The 17,133-nt window shown below is 38.9% G+C and overlaps 1 protein-coding gene across 4 annotated transcripts in view; it reads left to right on the top strand.

The window, feature by feature from the left end:
• DYNC1I1 (dynein cytoplasmic 1 intermediate chain 1) overlaps positions 1 to 17,133 on the top strand; it is a 243,295-nt gene that overhangs the window by 207,325 nt on the left and 18,837 nt on the right. For all 4 annotated transcript variants that reach the window (XM_077809396.1, XM_077809394.1, XM_077809395.1 and 1 more), the window contains 2 exons: positions 4,082 to 4,222; positions 9,874 to 9,999. In XM_077809396.1, the coding sequence (XP_077665522.1) occupies positions 4,082 to 4,222; positions 9,874 to 9,999 (267 nt within the window). The remainder of the gene's footprint in view (positions 1 to 4,081; positions 4,223 to 9,873; positions 10,000 to 17,133) is intronic.

Here is a 17,133-nt window from a genome sequence, read left to right as displayed (position 1 = left end):
CCCAAAATTGCCTTTTTCAAAAATAAGTGGATTTGGCTCAAGACATTGCTTTCATCTATTTGTTCTGTATGTAAGAATGATAATGGGGGCTGAAACTTAAGAATGCAAGCTCATCAAGTTTCAATTCCAGTTGTTTCATAACATTAGCCATATGGTAGGTTTACAGCTTGTAAGTCAGAAGTTCAAGCAATTTAAAATGGTGTTAAAATAAACTTTACATGGACTTACATTTTAACAGTTCCTAGAAGAACTGGTTTGTAGTGATAAATGCGATCTTGCAAATGCATGTTCATAGGAGTAAGGACTACTCACATGACTAAGAGTTGACAGGCCTGGGCCCTTAGTTAGTGGGTTTACAGTAAAGTCTGAGGCCCCAGTCCTGCACTTGTGCACTATGAGTAGTTCCACTCAGGTCAATAGAACTACTCAGAGTGCGTAAAATTAAGCATGGGCCTTACTGGTGGCTTGTGTAGAAAGGTTGCCCAGTATTTATTTCTTCTCAAACGAAGGGATGCAGTTCACAGACTTACATTCCCATAACATGTTTTCCAATAATAAGCTAGTGATTGGTTAACCAGGCTACCTTGGCTATTTGAGCAGGTGGTATTGCTTATCTCCCTGTCCCATGCAGACCCACATTCAAATTCATTAATATGAGTCTCATTTTCTGAATGGTTTGGATGCTTCTTAAATGCACATTATTCTGGCTGTCCAGATTTTAGCCCTGACTTCCGTTTTGCATGTTTAGATCTTCACTATCATGGTAATGATAATGCTTAGTACTTAGACAGTGCTTTTCATCCATCAATCTCAAAGCACTGTACAAAGGAAGGTAGGTATCATTAATCCCACTTAACAGTTAGAAAAATTGAGCCATATAGGGTGAAGTGACTTGCCAAAGGTCACCCAGTAGTCAGAGTCAAGAATAGAACGCAGGTCTCCTGCTCTCTTTTCAGTACCTTATCCTCTGGATCATGCTAGTCATTATTTGGTAAATATATTGCTGGAGCTAAAAGGCCATAAAAAGTGAATGACAGAATAAATCCAATTTCAGTATTTCTTAAAAATGAAACGTTGATTGCAATCTACTGTGGATAGATTTTGTGCCTCTTAATCACATGGCATTTTGTGACATTTATGGTCCATAGTACTGTATTTGTAGTGTATTTTCTGTGCATGAGAAAAATATTTGCCTATCAGCAATTGGGTGGACTTTGTTTCCTTTAAACACTCTATTTTATAGTACTGTTAAGTTTTCTCCAGCAAACTTTTATGTCTGAAATCTTTGAAACACACAGCACAATTTACAATGAAAATATAAAATACTGCATGCTCTGTGTATGTGTTTTGTAGACATTGTGGAGTTGTGTGACCTGCTCTGAATTCTATTTGCGGGCTTTCAGCTGAAGATATTAGCTCCCAAGTATCTTTTACAATACTTCTGTCTCCTCAAAACCCTGATCATCACTTAGCCCCCAGTTCTGCAAACACACATGTGCTTAATTTTAAGCATGCATGTCTTCCCATTTACACTTCAATGGATCCATTCATGTGCTTTTCCTTATTTGGGAAAGAATTTGCTCTTGCTATTTTTGTTTTTGTTTTTGCAACACTAAGACTCCAGAAGACAATATTTAAACTTTTTAGAAAGAGTACACATCAAACTGAGGTAATTCCTCATCTTGAGCTCTAACTGCATTTTATTGTCAGTGGTTTACATTTTAAAAATAAAACAAAATATTTGTTACATTTATGAAATAAAAAAGTATAAGGCCAAATGTGAACACTTGATCCTGCTTCCACTGAAAGTCAGTGGCTAAACTTCCATTGACTCAAACAGAGTTAAAGCAGGCCTATAAGTAGTGTCCAATGCCTTTGTGTTTTAAAAAGACACTGTCATGTAATTAAAGCTGCAAATATACTGTTATAAAACCTATGCTGAATAGAATGTTTTCATTAATTCTTTTTATATTGCAATGAAAACACATACATTCCTTGGCAGTGTGTGTGTGTGTGTGTGTTTTGTGTGTACACTCACAGACACCGTGGAGGAATATATACATACATACATACATACGTATATAATATATAAAACCTAAACACTGCAGCAGTGTGTAATGCAGGATGACGGAAAATGAAACAAACAAGAAGTAACCTCTAAGTAGAGTTGAAGCTGACCATTCTATTTTTATTGACAAAAATTAATAAAATGCAAAAAGAAACAGCATAATAAGTAAAAATTCAGTTCCTTCACTTTTAGAAATAATGGTGATATTAATAATGCAGGTAAGAAACTGTTAATTAAAAATATTATTTTTAATTTGAAGGTATTTTTCTAGAACCTGATCCAAAGCCAATAGAAGGACTTCCATTGCAGTAGGCTTTGGATCAGGTCCTTAAATTCCACAATTTTATATGCAAATTGGTTAGTTATCAATAGCTTATTAGCAAATAATTACAACTGCATGAGCTATTTCATGTGTTCTCAGCATTAATTTATGTTTTCTTTCCCTTGTTTTACTATCAGGACAGGGTGTATTCTGCAGTGACCTTCCTGAGAAACCCCAAATATTTAAAACTAGTGTAAAAATAGGCTTACAAAGGTCTTCTGTATGTAGTGTTGTTGTAGCCCAATGGGTCCCAGGATATCAGAGAGACAAGGCGGGTGGGGTAATATATTTTACTGGACTAACTTCTGTTGGTGAGAGAGACAAGCTTTCAAGCCTGAAGAAGAGCTCTACCTACACTTCAAAGCTTGTCTTTCTTACCAACAGAGAAGTTGGTCAAATAAAAGATACTACCTCACCCACCCTGTTTCTCTAAGGGTCTTCTGTGTAATACTTTACCTGATACTAAAGTCCCTTTACAAGTGTAGGGTAGAATCATAACTTTGAATTCTTATGTTCTCTTTCTTCAGATCTCCATCATACCCTGCTTGCAAAGGCATTAAACCAAACCCAAAGAGCTCTTACAGACAGCTGAGTGGATGTAGAAGACGTTTCTTTAAAAATCCCATTGTTTAGATTTCTGTCACAGACTCTGAGAATACTTAATTTCTCTTATCTCTGGAGTTTTCATTATCATTTAAATTTCATTTTACATTAATTGATCAGGGATTAGTGAAACCATTATGCAAAAATTAGAATAAGAGAAGCCAGATGCGATGAATAATTCATTATGTCCAATTACATTTTATTTCTGGTGTACTTGCAAACTTGCCTCTGACTTCTAAGGTGTTTTGAAATGACAATGTTCGCTTCAAATAAGATCTGCACCACTTAATTTATGTGGCAACTACAGTCTCCCTGCTTCGCCTTCCCCCCATTTTAAAATTGAATTGTAACCAGTTTGGGAATATCCAGCTGTCACTAAACTAATCAGAATCACCTGGGAAAGAAGAGGAGGCACTCTCAGAGGGAGAGCAAGTATAAGCCGTCGAAATGACCCCATGAAGCAGCAGACAATGAATTCAGCGAGGCAACCCCTTTGCTATCGCGTCATCCGGGAGTCGGTCGCTCCCCTTAGCAATGCCCCTTGTCTGTCTTCCGCGGCGCAACTGGGAAATAGCAAAGGCTGCTAATTGGCCGCGGCAACAATGCACGCGCCGCTAGGTGGCAGTCGCTGCCTTCCAAGCAAGGAGCCCCTGTGGGCGGCTGCTCCCTGGGAATCTCGTGATCCTTATCAGGTCAGCCCACAAACCTGATCTTTTTGTGTGAGCAACATGCAAAGCGCTCCCTCGCTTGGACTCCCCCCCGCGTCCCAAAATAGGCCCGGGAGCTAAGGGGCAGCCGGGCTGCGTACCTGTGTGGAGTGTCTCGAGCTCTATTTGAGCCTGCTCAGCAGCTCCCCACCCAATCACCCCTTTGCCCCCCCCCCCCCGCCTCCCGTCCCACTGTATTTTATTTATGCCACTGGACAGTTGTTGCCCCATTAAAGCTCCAGTCCCACCTTCTGCAAGGACCTTTCATCTGGGGAAGTTTTATGACACTTGGTAAATGTGCAAAGTTTTTAATTAGACTCGCCAGACAGCCCGAGGCAGCACTAGCGCCACGAAGTCTTCATGCTTCTCTCTGCTTTACAGCACAACAAGCCGCTCTACTCCTTTGAAGACAATGCAGACTATGTCTACGATGTCATGTGGTCACCAGTGCATCCCGCGCTCTTTGCCTGTGTGGACGGGATGGGGCGCTTGGATCTGTGGAACCTGAATAATGACACCGAGGTGAGGCGGGGTGGCGGGGGGAGCCCTTAACCCTGCGCCGGCCGGGGCGGGGGAGAGGAGGAGAGAGAGGCTGTTAGGTCCCTGCCTCTCTGCCTGCCGCTACCAAACGCTCTCCTCCTTGTGCCCTCCAAGGGACATGGAGCTCCCCACTCCCTGTGCGTTTCAAAGATCATTGACCTGCCCGCCTTGTGTGTTTCAGGAGACGTGGCTCCAGCCTTCTTGTGTACATTTCAGGGGACACTGAGCTCCCCCCTCCTGTCCGTTTAAGGAACATTGAATCTCCCCCCCCTTCGGTGTGGTTCAAGGCTCCTTGTATGTTGCGTGCAAGTTAAAATTTCCGGGGGAAGGGAAATAATGCATTCCCCATTCAAAAAAATCAAGCACAGAGCAGCAAATAGATAATGTTTCGCTTATTTGGGAAGGATAAACTCCCTGCCTTTGGATTTATGTCAAGGCAGATTTTTAAAATCTCTCCCATTTTGTGATTTTTTTTTTTCCTTTTGGCACACGGTTTCAGTGAGCCATTTAAAATCTCACCATCTCCCTCGTTCAGATTGTCACAGCTTGACAGCCCTGTACCAACACCACAGACCTGCCAAGTCTGTCTCATGTAGAGTGTGAGACCTCCTAGTTTGGGATCGATTTTAAGGCAGCTTCGTAAGTCACTCACTCTTAGGATGAAGGATTGTTTTTATTTCATTACTGTTATTTATTTATGAATGATTGTTATATTTGGTTTGTTATGTCTTCAGTCTATTTCAATGGAACATTAACTCTCTTTCATAATTGTTTTTCCCCCCAAATCTCCCGCAAATTGTCACAGCTTGACAGCCCCGCAACAGTACCTCCAACCTGCTAGGAACTTAATGATGCCCATGTGTTTCCCACCACCTCTTACATTTCTTTCAACCCCATTGAAACAGAAAGGGCTAATAAGAGAACTCTTTGCAAAGATGAAGTAGCAAATACGGTACTTAAAAACCAAGCAGCCTCCTTCCTAAATATAGATAGTATGAATTTTATGTTCCTCTTTATTTTTGTGTCTGGTATAATTTCAATCTGAAAATATGACTCCAGATGTTTAAAAATATTTCTAGGTATTGAATGAGTACAATCTTGCTTTGATTTGAATTTTTCTTTGACAAATGTTTGCTGTAAGAACCATCACTGTTCTAAATGACCAGTGTGTTTTGATTATACCAGCAAGATTCATATTTTTCCATCACCCAAGCACTAACTGTTTTCAATACTCTGCAATAGCATAGTGCAAAAGTAGAAAACAAAACAAAAAAATCAGCATAAAAATAAGGTCACATTTTAATGGACAAGTTCTTCTCATTTTCTAAAACAAATGAGGAGAACGAATGCCAATATTTTCCCCATTTCCTACAATATTTCTTTAAAGTTAGCTCATTTATTACTATGTCTTTCATGTAACAATGATAGATATACATTTCAGCCAAAGTAAAATACAAGTACAGTTTATGGTCTCCAAATCAGTGCTGCTTGGCCATAAATAAATGTGGACAGGTAAGAGGAACACACGCTGAAAACTGTATTGTCACGTGGAGCAGCCATGCCTTTTGAAGTGTTCTGAGCAGGAAGTACTGCAGCCTTTTTAATTAGAAAGCATACAGCTGGAGGATATCCAGGAGGACTCTCCTCAGAATTTCTTTTGGGGAAGGGAGGAACATATCCTTCAGGTGTTCTCATTAATGCCACTTTAACAACATAAAAACCTGTTAAAGTTTCAAAAAGAAAAAAAAAAAAAACCCTTTCTGGTAAAATCCTGACCCCTCTGAAATCAGAGGGGACTTTGCTGTTGCCTTCAGTGGCACCTGAATTTCACCACAAATAATTACCATGAGCTGCCTGGTTCTGCTCCCATTGCAGTCAGTAAGCTGGATCATGCCCTAGATGACCAGGCTTACAGATACATTTTGAGTAAGAAAAGGCAAAGGAGCATCCACCAAAATGAATTCAGAGTTTGTTCCTGCATTCTGTACACACCCTCAGCCACCAGCAGTTTCACAAAGAATATTCATTCATAATGGTCAAAATCAGCTCTCATATAAGTGTAAATCTCTATCGAAGTCAATGGTATTATTACAGATTTACATCAGCATGAGGGTTGACTTTGGATCTCTGAAGAAAAAGTTACTATTCCAGTTCTTTAATAAGCAGTGATGGAATAACTTGAAAATGTCTAAAAATCATAAACTAGCAGCAACTAAATCAATGGGAGGTTTTGGATTCGCAACGAAAGCAGATCAGATAGAGTCAGTGAAAGAAAACCCTACACAATTCTTTTAAAAATTACAACTGAAGGTGATCAATGTTTTCTTTGACCCTTTGCCTGGTATGTTAAAATTAGATTATAATGGTTTTCTGTAGTTGATTATTAAAGAATCTGAACAAATTATTCTGTTTACCAATGAAAAATCTTTGTCAGAGTTTTATTCATTAGTCATTGTAATAAAAATGAGATGACTAACCTGGGAAATTCATGGGACTCCTTAGCTGTGTTTAAACAAACAGAACTTTCTAGTAATAGATGTCAAATACAGATAGAGGAAAATGACAAATACATTAATGGCTTTTAATTAGATCTACTGATGAAAAGTGCTATATAAAAGGTTGGCTATTATTATTATTAATAATTATGTTTTTGTTTCTTTGATTTTAGGAAATTAGCTGCATTAATGTTTTGTTATTATTTTGGAAACTGATGGAGAACATATCGGTTTTTAGATAACTTACAAAAAACCTTCCAATTTCTTGAAATATAATACAATTTCTACTAGTCCTCTTCTCTATAATTATTTTTTTCATTATGATTTTTTAACAGTACCTAGCCCTCATTCTAGATGCTTTTTGATCCAAATGGCTATAATCTTTTGACTGTTATCACAATCAAACTTTAAAAAGGGCTGAACTAATCACATTCTGATTTGTGGATAACATTTGGTTTTTGTAATAACAATGAAAGTTATCATATTTGATTTATTTAACATTAACCCTCCCCCCCCCCTTCCCCAACACTTCTTTATTCTCCTGCAAGTTGTATAACATTTTTAGGTGTACCAGTATGTCAGATTTTCATTTAAATTTAGGATGGAAGATCTTGATTTCCCAGTAGTGTGTCCACAAAAAAAAAAATTTTTTTTTTTGCCTGGCTTAAAGGTAGAATCAGCATCCAGGTTATTGTTCAATCATCTCTATTGATTACTGTTCAAGAATGATTGATATTTTTCCACTTTGCTGCTCTATTATGTTGCTTTCAACAGTATTTTCTTTTGTATGTCTTGTATATTTTCGCTCTGAAACTATGTAGATGGCATTTATTTTGTTAAGTAGATATGAAAGATATCTCTAAACAGTTTTTTTAACACAACATAAGCAACAAAAATTAAAAGGTGAATTATTAGTTGTTGATTTCTCGGTGACTGATTTCTCAGTCTATTTGCTAAATTCATACGCAAAAATGGTTATAATCTGACAAGTGTCAGTTTATAACTTTAGATAATTTATAAATTATTTTAGAATATAACTTTAAAAACATAACTGTGGTGTCATATAACCATTATAAGGTAAATTCAGATCTCTGAAATGTTAAATAGGTGTGTGTAATTTAAACTATCATTATTCAAAGCAGTCAAATCTATTTTAAGATAATGTAGAATGACTACATATCTCTTTGTACAAAAGGAAAAAAGGAGGTGTATTCAAATATTTTAGAACTATTTCACGATTGCTTTGATGCTGTTAGATAAATTTGTTGTGTGAGAATGATTTTTACTAAACCATTAGAAGATTTTAATTTATAGAACCCTGAATTGGTCAGCATGCCCTTTGTTTGTTTTTCTGTGCAACACAGGAATAATGCTATATTAACCCAAAGCAGAGGTAGAGTACCTGTATATATTTCAGCATTTTGAAAGGTATAGCTAAAATTCTATGTCTGAAACATACTCCTTTGAAAGAACTTATATATTTTTGATCTACTAATTTTCTGAGGAACAAAACTAACTGATGAAATGGATTAAGTAATTGCTTTAGTGTTCAATTTTGTCTGTTTGAGGATTTTTTCCTATAAATTATATAAAATTAACATAGCCTTAGGAGTTAAAAGAATTGCAGAGACTTCAATGATGAGGAGGATGAAGCATATTATCACATGATAGTTTTTATTGCTACTTTTACGGCCTAATAACTCACATTGAAACCTCTGATTCCAACACACCAAATAATACACCTGAGATGAGGAATTACAAGAGATGCCATCTTTCATTGGTCATATAGCACTGATAGGACCTAGGCCTGAAACAATGAAGAGAGAAGCTCAGTGGCTTATTTGCATCTCAATACCGTCTTTACAGAGTGGGGGTGGGGGCAGGGAAGAAGATGCGGTAATCTGCTTTCTGATTGCTATCCAACATTATTTCTGAATTACTGTGTAAGCAGATCTATTCTAACTTCTCTTGGGAGGCTCAAGGGCACTATAGTGCAGTAGTTTACAGGGATGAGGGTTTAGCATGCCAACCCACTTGTTCTGAAGTATTAGTTGGTTTTGCAGCCTTTAGTCAGAGTCTGTAACAAAGGGACAGAGTGAGTTTCCAGATCTTGAGGTGCTAGGTAAATAGCACAGCTTTACAGTAATTGTTCTGCTGCACGAGTGACTGTGCACAGTTATTGACTGTAGCTGGAGTCTCCCAGGCAGTCTGCAAAGGCTCAGCTTCCAACTCTCACTGATACCTCATGCCATTTAACGCTGTGGTTTATTTCATGAACTGTACATTAACAGTACGTACATGTGCATATGTGTGTATCTTCCACCACATTGCCTTTAACAGACAGTCTTGCATTTACACTTAGACTTATTAACATAAATGCATCTACCTAATGAAATGTATTGGGTTTTTGTAACATAATCAGTGGTCTAAAATTGGGTGAAAATCAGTAAAAACTGAATAATAGCTTTTGTGAAACCTGGGATTTTTTTTTTGTAAAAATCGGTAACAACTGAAAATGGAGAGTCTTATGCATGAAGCACATAAGGGCCTACCATTGAGGAAGAATTAAAAAAAAAAGGAAAGAATAGTATGGAAACTACAAACATCTTGTTTTGAACTGATTTTCTTCTGTTTCTGTCCTACCTTGCTACTGAAATGCAAAACTAAAACCAAAACATTGACATAGGTCAGTAAAATATGGTTTTCATAAACGCTGCTACCATTCTGTGAATTTTCAAACCCCATTTTAATACTATCTTTAAGCCTATGAATTCCTGACACTCAGCTGATTCTTAACTCACTTCTTGATCAGAAGTCAGTGCATACTGAAAAACAAGCTGCTGTGGTTTTGCATGTCTCCAGCCAGGAAAAAATATTTGTACCATGTACTGTGAAAAAGTCTCCCGTACCCTTCCCAAACAGTCTGTCTCATTCTTCCCACCTCCCATACCTCAGTAGAGCATGTGACTGAAGAAACAATTAATCTTTTTTTTTCTCCCCCTACACAAGGGATGTATGTTACCTCTTGTAATTCTAAGGGACTTGTGATTCATCCACTGAAACAATAACATTCTAAACTGACATATTTGATTCACTCGCAGCATGATTTCATTAACATCATTATTATTGATGCAATAGGTTCCAACAGCCAGCGTGACAATTGAAGGAGCTTCTGCCCTCAATCGTGTCCGTTGGGCCCAGGCTGGTAAAGAGGTAGCAGTTGGAGATTCAGAAGGCCGCATCTGGATCTATGATGTTGGAGAGGTACTTGTTCTTTTAAAATTAATTAATTAATTAATATTTCCAATATTTGTCATACCACTGAATGTTAGAAAACATCATACATTTATGTGCATGAGAAGGACACTTCCCTTTGGTGATCCAGATGGTTTTTAATGGTGTCATTGATTTGGAGTGCTACACAACTTTAAAATGTACCTTTAAATACAGCTAAGTTTAGCTGTTTAATTCCAGATCTGAAGAAGAAATCTTTTTCAAATGTCTTGTGATTTATTCTCACTATTTATAGTTTTATTGTCAATAAGTGTTTGGTTTTTGGCTACATTTACTAGGGATAGAAGAATATAAAACATTACAATATAAAAGGTACAAAAGATAGATATTATAATATATAATATAAAATATTCCAGACACTCCCCTCTAGGATTCACCTTTTGCATTTCAGTAACTCATATTTCATGACTGACTCCACTTTATCTACCAATACAGATTTTTCTCATCATGACATATAAAGCACCACTCAGTATCCCTGATACCATTGCCTGAATATTTACAGTGGCTCCAACAACAGAAAATGGAGAGGTGGTGGTTTGGAGGTTAGCAGATGCATGTGTGGTGTGAAATAGCAGGATACATATTCTGTCTTTTAAGGCTGTTTTCAATTTCCTCTACTACATACAAAAAGTAAGCTGAAGTATGTTGTGCATGGATGGAGCCTGTCTCTTTGTTGATGAATGCAGTATGAAATGTTCAGCTGCATTACGATTCTTTGGAATAGTCAAGGGTGAATCTCTGAGCAATCAGCCTTTATGTAGAAAATTTGTTTTCATCATTATCTGTGATAGGATACTGGGGTATCCATCTCTACACAGTAGGGAAACATTACAGAATGCATTGAGTATTATCTGTAACTTGCATAAAGTGATTTTATGGCCCAGAGCAAAGTTGCTTGAGCATGACTCATATTTTTGGATTGCATATGCTTGTGCAGGAGGTGCCTTTCCTCACAAATAGCTGCTGAAACTTCTTGCTATATAATTTCTAAATTGTCTAAAGTTATTACACTCAAATGTCCACTACAGTGCTGGCAGGGGAGACCATTTTATTTATTTATTATTTTTGTATTATTTCTCTGAAGTGATGGTTTTTTTTCCCCCTTTCTAAGTGATGTGACAGACTATTGCAATATTTGCAATGACAGTATAGTCCGGTCTTGTCTATTGTCTAGACAGGCTATAGAAATGTCTCTTTGACTTATCATACACCAAACCATTCATAAGGTTGTTTCTCTCTGCAAGATTAATCATGAGAAAATGTACTTTATCCAGAGGGAGTAATATTTACATTGTTTTTCTTTTTTTCTGCATAATCAGAAAAATACTACCTCAGGGATATTAATATTAATCTCAGGGATACACTCCTCATGAAAAATAAAGGCGTACTTATATTACTTGTAAAAAGAGAGTAATCAGTATTCAGGTCTGAGAGTCCAGATCAGTGTTGTATAATGAAGACCAGTGATACTCAGACCTCAGTGGTTCAGAAGCCAAATTAGTGATGAACATTACTCAAGAGAGCAACAGCAGTGTGAATTCATTGTTTCATTCAGTGTCGTTTTCCTCGTTTTACATATGGGGAAATGGAGGAACAATGAGGATTCCTCCCCCTTTCTCTCCCCCCACAATTGCTGCCTCGTTGATTCCCATTTCTGTTTTTAAAAAGGGGTTCAAAGGGTTACCGATACCCTAGCAGGGCAACTCCTGTCATTACTAAGGGCTTAGCTACACTTGCGAGTTAGAGTGCATTAAAGCAGCCCCAGGCACCCTAGCTCACTACCCATCCACACTGGCAAGGCACGTAGAGTGCTCTGACTCCATGGCTAGAGCGCTCCTGGTACTCCACTTGGCGAGAAGATAAACGCTTGTTGTGCCTTGGCTGAAATGCCCGGGTGTCAGTATGAACGAGGTGCTGCATTACTGTGCTCTGATCAGCCTCCGGAAATGTCCCATAATCCCCTTAAGTCAAATGGCCACTCTTCTTATTGTTTTGAACTTGCTCTAGGAATATGGAAATGCCCTTTGAAAGCTCCATTTCTGACAGCCAGCTGCTTATCTGCCTCAAGACAAAGCAACCATTGCTGTGGAATTCTGTGAGAGAGAGAGAGTGCGGTTGGGGGGGAGGGGAGAGTCTGCTGCTGTCTGAACTTACAAGACAGCATGCTGACATGCTCTCAGATTCCCCAAAACCCACTCTCTCTCCCCCCACATACACGCAACACACTCCCTGTCACGCTCTATTCCCCCCCCCATTTGAAAAGCACATTGCAGCCACTTGCATGCTGGGATAGCTACCACAATGCACTGCTCTCTGTGGCCGTTTCAAGAGTGCTAATGTGGCCATGCCAGTGCGCTTGTAGCTGTCAGTGTGGACACACTGCAGCGCTTTCCCTACTGCGCTCTACGAAGGCTGGTTTAACTGAAAGCACTCTACATCTGCAAGTGTAGACATTCCCTAAGAGTTACTAGAGCTAGCCTAAGTCAGATGCAGACATACGCAGCAATCAGAGTGTACTTAGTACAGTTTAAATCACTAATAGGTTTTCATACTGGTGGCCCTGAGAACAGAAGTTGAAGATAGTGAATAACAGCAGCTTAATTTATTACACCCCCATGTCAGTTCATACAGAGTCCTCTTAAAAGTAATTCAGATGTAGGTACACTTAGGGCCTGATCTAACTCCTGTTGAAGTCAATGACATCATTGGATCAAGCTCTTAATAAGGGTCTGATGTAGGAAAATATGTTTGCAGCCTTGTCAGTGGTGCAAACTGTGGACACTGACTTCCTGGCAGATTGCCTTATCCAGAAGTAAAATGAAGCCTGCTGAAAAAAGACGATACAGTAGGGAAAAGCGTATTGAGGCTGGGAGCTCACTGCCTTGCCGTTCCAGTCCTGTCCCTCCTTTCCCTTCATCTCTCCTCATCCTGCCACACAGAGCATGGGAGTGCCTATAACCTCAAGTCTGAAAAAAATGCCCCTGGTGACACCCTCAACTGGGAGGAGGAGTCACTAAATTCCAACGTAAGGACAAGATGTTTAGAAAGCAAAGCTGACAATCTTACCACAACCCACTAATTCTATACTTATTGGACTATCTAATTCTAATCTAAACTCATCTTGCCCTCATACTGCCCGGATAGATAGTCTAAGCTGTGTAGATATTTATTCCTCACTGAGCATCTGAGGGTATGTCTACACTACCCACCGGATCGGCGGGCAGCGATCGATCCAGTGGGGATCGATTTATGGTGTGTAGTCTAGACACGATAAATTGACCCCCGAGTGCTCTCCCGTCATCTCCCGTACTCCAGCTCTGCGAGAGGTGCAGGCGGAGTCGACGGGGGAGCAGCAGCAGTTGATTCACTGTGGTGAAGACACCATGGTAAGTCAATCTAAGTACGTCGACTTCAGCTACGTTATTCATGTAGCTGAAGCTGTATAACTTAGATCGATCCCCCCACAGCGTAGTGTCTCTCTTCGGGATCAGTCCTGCACCAGTATAGTCAATGGGAGCTTTGCTATTGCTTTGAATGGGAACAGGCCCTTAATCAGGAGCATTGTCTCCATTGCAGGAGTGCTCCTCGGCAGCTTTCCTCTTTTCTTCAGCATATCATGGACAACAGTGGCCTCCCCCCTTGTGCCTTGATCTATTGGGATTTGCCCTCCCCGCTCATCTTTTTAAACTGTCTCAGTCCAAGTGGTTGCCGCATGGCTCCTCTCTTCTTTTTCAGTGGCTGATTTTTGAAACAGAGTTGTTAGCAGAGAAATCTGGATTTTTTGAGGCCGTGGACCCTTTAAAATTCACCCCTAACTATAGTGAGTCATAATCAGCATTCATTAGTGCCAGGGTACACTGTGCTCTGAAGTGGAAAGAGTCTCTAGGATTACATCACTCAGAAGGCAGCAGGCTGCTTTGCAGAGATCCTACATATGCTCATATCCTACAAAATAGTCAGATACCATATTTTTCATATTTGCCCAGTCTTTAAAACCTACCCTATTCTTCTTCTTGTTACATTCCAAATACTACCTTGGATTGGCCATATTGTTGCTAAATGGTGGTTTCTTGTACCCACAGTTCAAGAAGGATATTAATAAATTGGAGAAGGTTCAGAGGAGAGCCACGAGAATGATTAAAGGATTAGAAAACCTGCCTTATTAGTGATAGACTGAAGGAACTCAATCTATTTGTCTTAACAAAAAGAAGGTTAAAGGGTGAATTGATTAATCTATAAGTATCTAAATGGGGTAGAAATATTTAATAGATGGGCTCTTCAGTATAGCATAGAAAGGCATAACACGATTCAATGGCTGGAAGCTGAAGTTGGGCCAATTCAGGCTGGAAATAAGATTTAAATTTTTAACAATGAGAGTGATTAACCATTGGAACAGTTTACCAAGGGTCCTGGTGGATTCGCTATCACTGAAAATTTTAAAATCAAGATTGGATGTTTTTCTAAAAGATCTGCTCAAGGAATTATTGTGGGAAAGTTCTGTAGCCTGTGTTATACAGGAGGCCAGACTAGATGATCACAGTGTCTCTTCTGGCCTTGGAATCTATGAACTGAAAAAAGAAGATATGTTGAGTTGAACATCATCCAAAAGCACAATCATGTTTAAAATCATATTTCGTAAAATAATAAAATCCACTTTTCCTGTACAAATGAACTGGGGCACAAAACTGACATGACAAGCTTGGAACAGAGCAGGAAACCTATTTTGATATCAAATTAAAGCGATGAGGTTCTTATCTTGTTAGTTCCATCACTGTTTTTATTCTGTCTTCTAGAGAGCAATAGAATTTGCATCTGTGATTTCTAATTAAAATATATGGTGTTTAGAGAGCCTCATATGGCCTATCTGCAAACCTCAGATCTAGGGCCCAAACTTGCATTCCTTGCTCAGTCAGAATTCCCTTTGAGATCATGGATGTTTTGCCCAAGTAAGGACCTTAGGATAAGGCCCTTCTGTTTTGACAGGTTATCAATCGATGATCTTTATGACATCACAAGTGCAGAAACATGGGTAATGAGACAGAACCCATGACCACGGAATTAAAAATAATGGGGATATTTTCAGCTAAACCAGATAATGTTGTCTTTTACAGTACGTATTTTTAGTTGTTTGATTTTGACATCGTGTCTGAAAATAACTGAACACATTTATTTTCACAGTGAGGGGTCTATTTTCTCTTCCATGCTTGTGTTTTACGCCCATTAGCATTAATGGGAGTCATGTGCATGCTTCCAGGGGAGAATAGACTTAAATAATCCATATATATGTGCACGTGTGGTGGTTTGTGAGAACAACTTGTAGATCAGTAGCTGATGGCTTAAAAAATTGAGGGTTGGGGGAATCGGATTCTTTCAGTGTGACAGGATCTTAAACATACTTAATTCAATCAGAGAATATAACCAGTCGTTAATGAGTGTTCATTCCTGCTAGATCGGAATAAGTTCACTTTCACAGGACTTATAATTGAGAGATATTTTTTGAAAAGACTGTATGTAAAATGTACCGTGAGTCAATTTGGCTTCTGTTGTCTTACAGCTTCTTTACTCAGTAGCCAGGGCTCTACATGGTAATAGCTGATTTTAGAACATGGACCATTGACTGTAGATTTATTCACATGCCCCGATGATTGATTGATAGACCTAACTGTGCATGCTTCAGTGATGTTACACAGATGCTGCTGTCCTAAATATTCTCTATCAACCATGTTTGCTGCTTATCTGAATTGAGTTAGAATGTTGTTTGTAGCTCCAGTTGTGAAAGCAGCAGCTTCTCTTCCACCTTCCATTATTTCTTTTTTCCATTAATCCTTTCAGGGGAAGAATTTGATAGCGGTGGGGAAAATAGATAGAAATTTCAGATCAATAATCTGTTAGTTGATGGTAGTAAAACATAGAATTTGGAAAAAAAGAAAAAGCGTTTTTGACACAAGGAGAGAAATTATGATCTAAAAGAGTGTTTGAAGTTGTAATTTAGAGGGGCCTATTATCACATATGACTTGTTTCATTAGACTGATTAACTAATGGAAATAACAGTGGTTGCATCTGTTTGGCAGGGTTATCATACAGGTTAGTGTTAGGGTCAGTAGCAATCAGGATCCAAATGGAGAAAAGTAAGACATGATATTCCCCAGACTCCACCCACAAACCAAGTTCCACCCCCTGGAGACACTGAAAAGAGAAAGCATTCACAGTAAACTGTGCAGATCTTCATTAAAAGATAATCTTGCTCCTTTCTTGCATGCTTTGACCAGTAGTGAAATAATTAACAGTTAAAAGGAGCAATCCACATCTCTTTCAGCGCTGTTGTTTCAGGCTTTCTGCAGACTCAGGTATACATTGTGGCATTGGTTTATATGTGGTTCACATTCTGAAATGTATCTTTGCCACTATAAGGGCTAGAGTTTTTATTATTTTAAAAATGAAGCAAATCTTAGATTCTGGGATTCAAGAAGGCAGCTACCTGAAAGGGAAAAAAAGTACCCACTCACCCAGCCACCACAGATCAGTCCAGTTCAGTCCCTGATAGCTGTGATGTTAATGAATCCCAGAGAAAAAGATAACTCCGTTGACTACTTTATGTGCAGGCTGAAAAGCTTGGAAAAAATTACCAAAAAAAAAAAAAAAAAAAGTTCAGGAAAGGGTTGGAAAGTCTTAGGTGTATATCATCTCTTCAACACTGTAGCATGGAGAGAGAAAGTAAGAGCAGCTATTGGTAAAATCTAGCTGGAAGGAGGGATCAAAACCTGAAGAGGAATCATTCCTCCTTCTCTGCAAGATGGTGGTGACCGTCTGTGTAAATACATTGTGCTCAGGCCTCGGGGATGATTTTGAGAGGCATGGCCAGCGGGTGGGGAAGTAGCTGCTCTCTGAATCATGCCGGCAAACTGGTGGTGTTGTAAGCAGTAGCATAGCTAGGAGTGGAAATTTGGATGGGCCCCAACTTATGATGGACAGGCAATGAGCAAAGGTCTGATGTCACAGCCAGTCATGTGAAATGAATATATTCTATATTATTGCATATTATATCGCATTTGAATGCCGGGAGCAGGATTGTCAGGGGATAGCTAGGTTAGACCAGGGACTTG

Source organism: Eretmochelys imbricata, chromosome 2 (assembly GCF_965152235.1).
Source record: "Eretmochelys imbricata isolate rEreImb1 chromosome 2, rEreImb1.hap1, whole genome shotgun sequence".
NCBI lineage: Eukaryota > Metazoa > Chordata > Testudines > Cheloniidae > Eretmochelys > Eretmochelys imbricata.
This window is presented reverse-complemented; position numbering and strand designations above follow the sequence as displayed.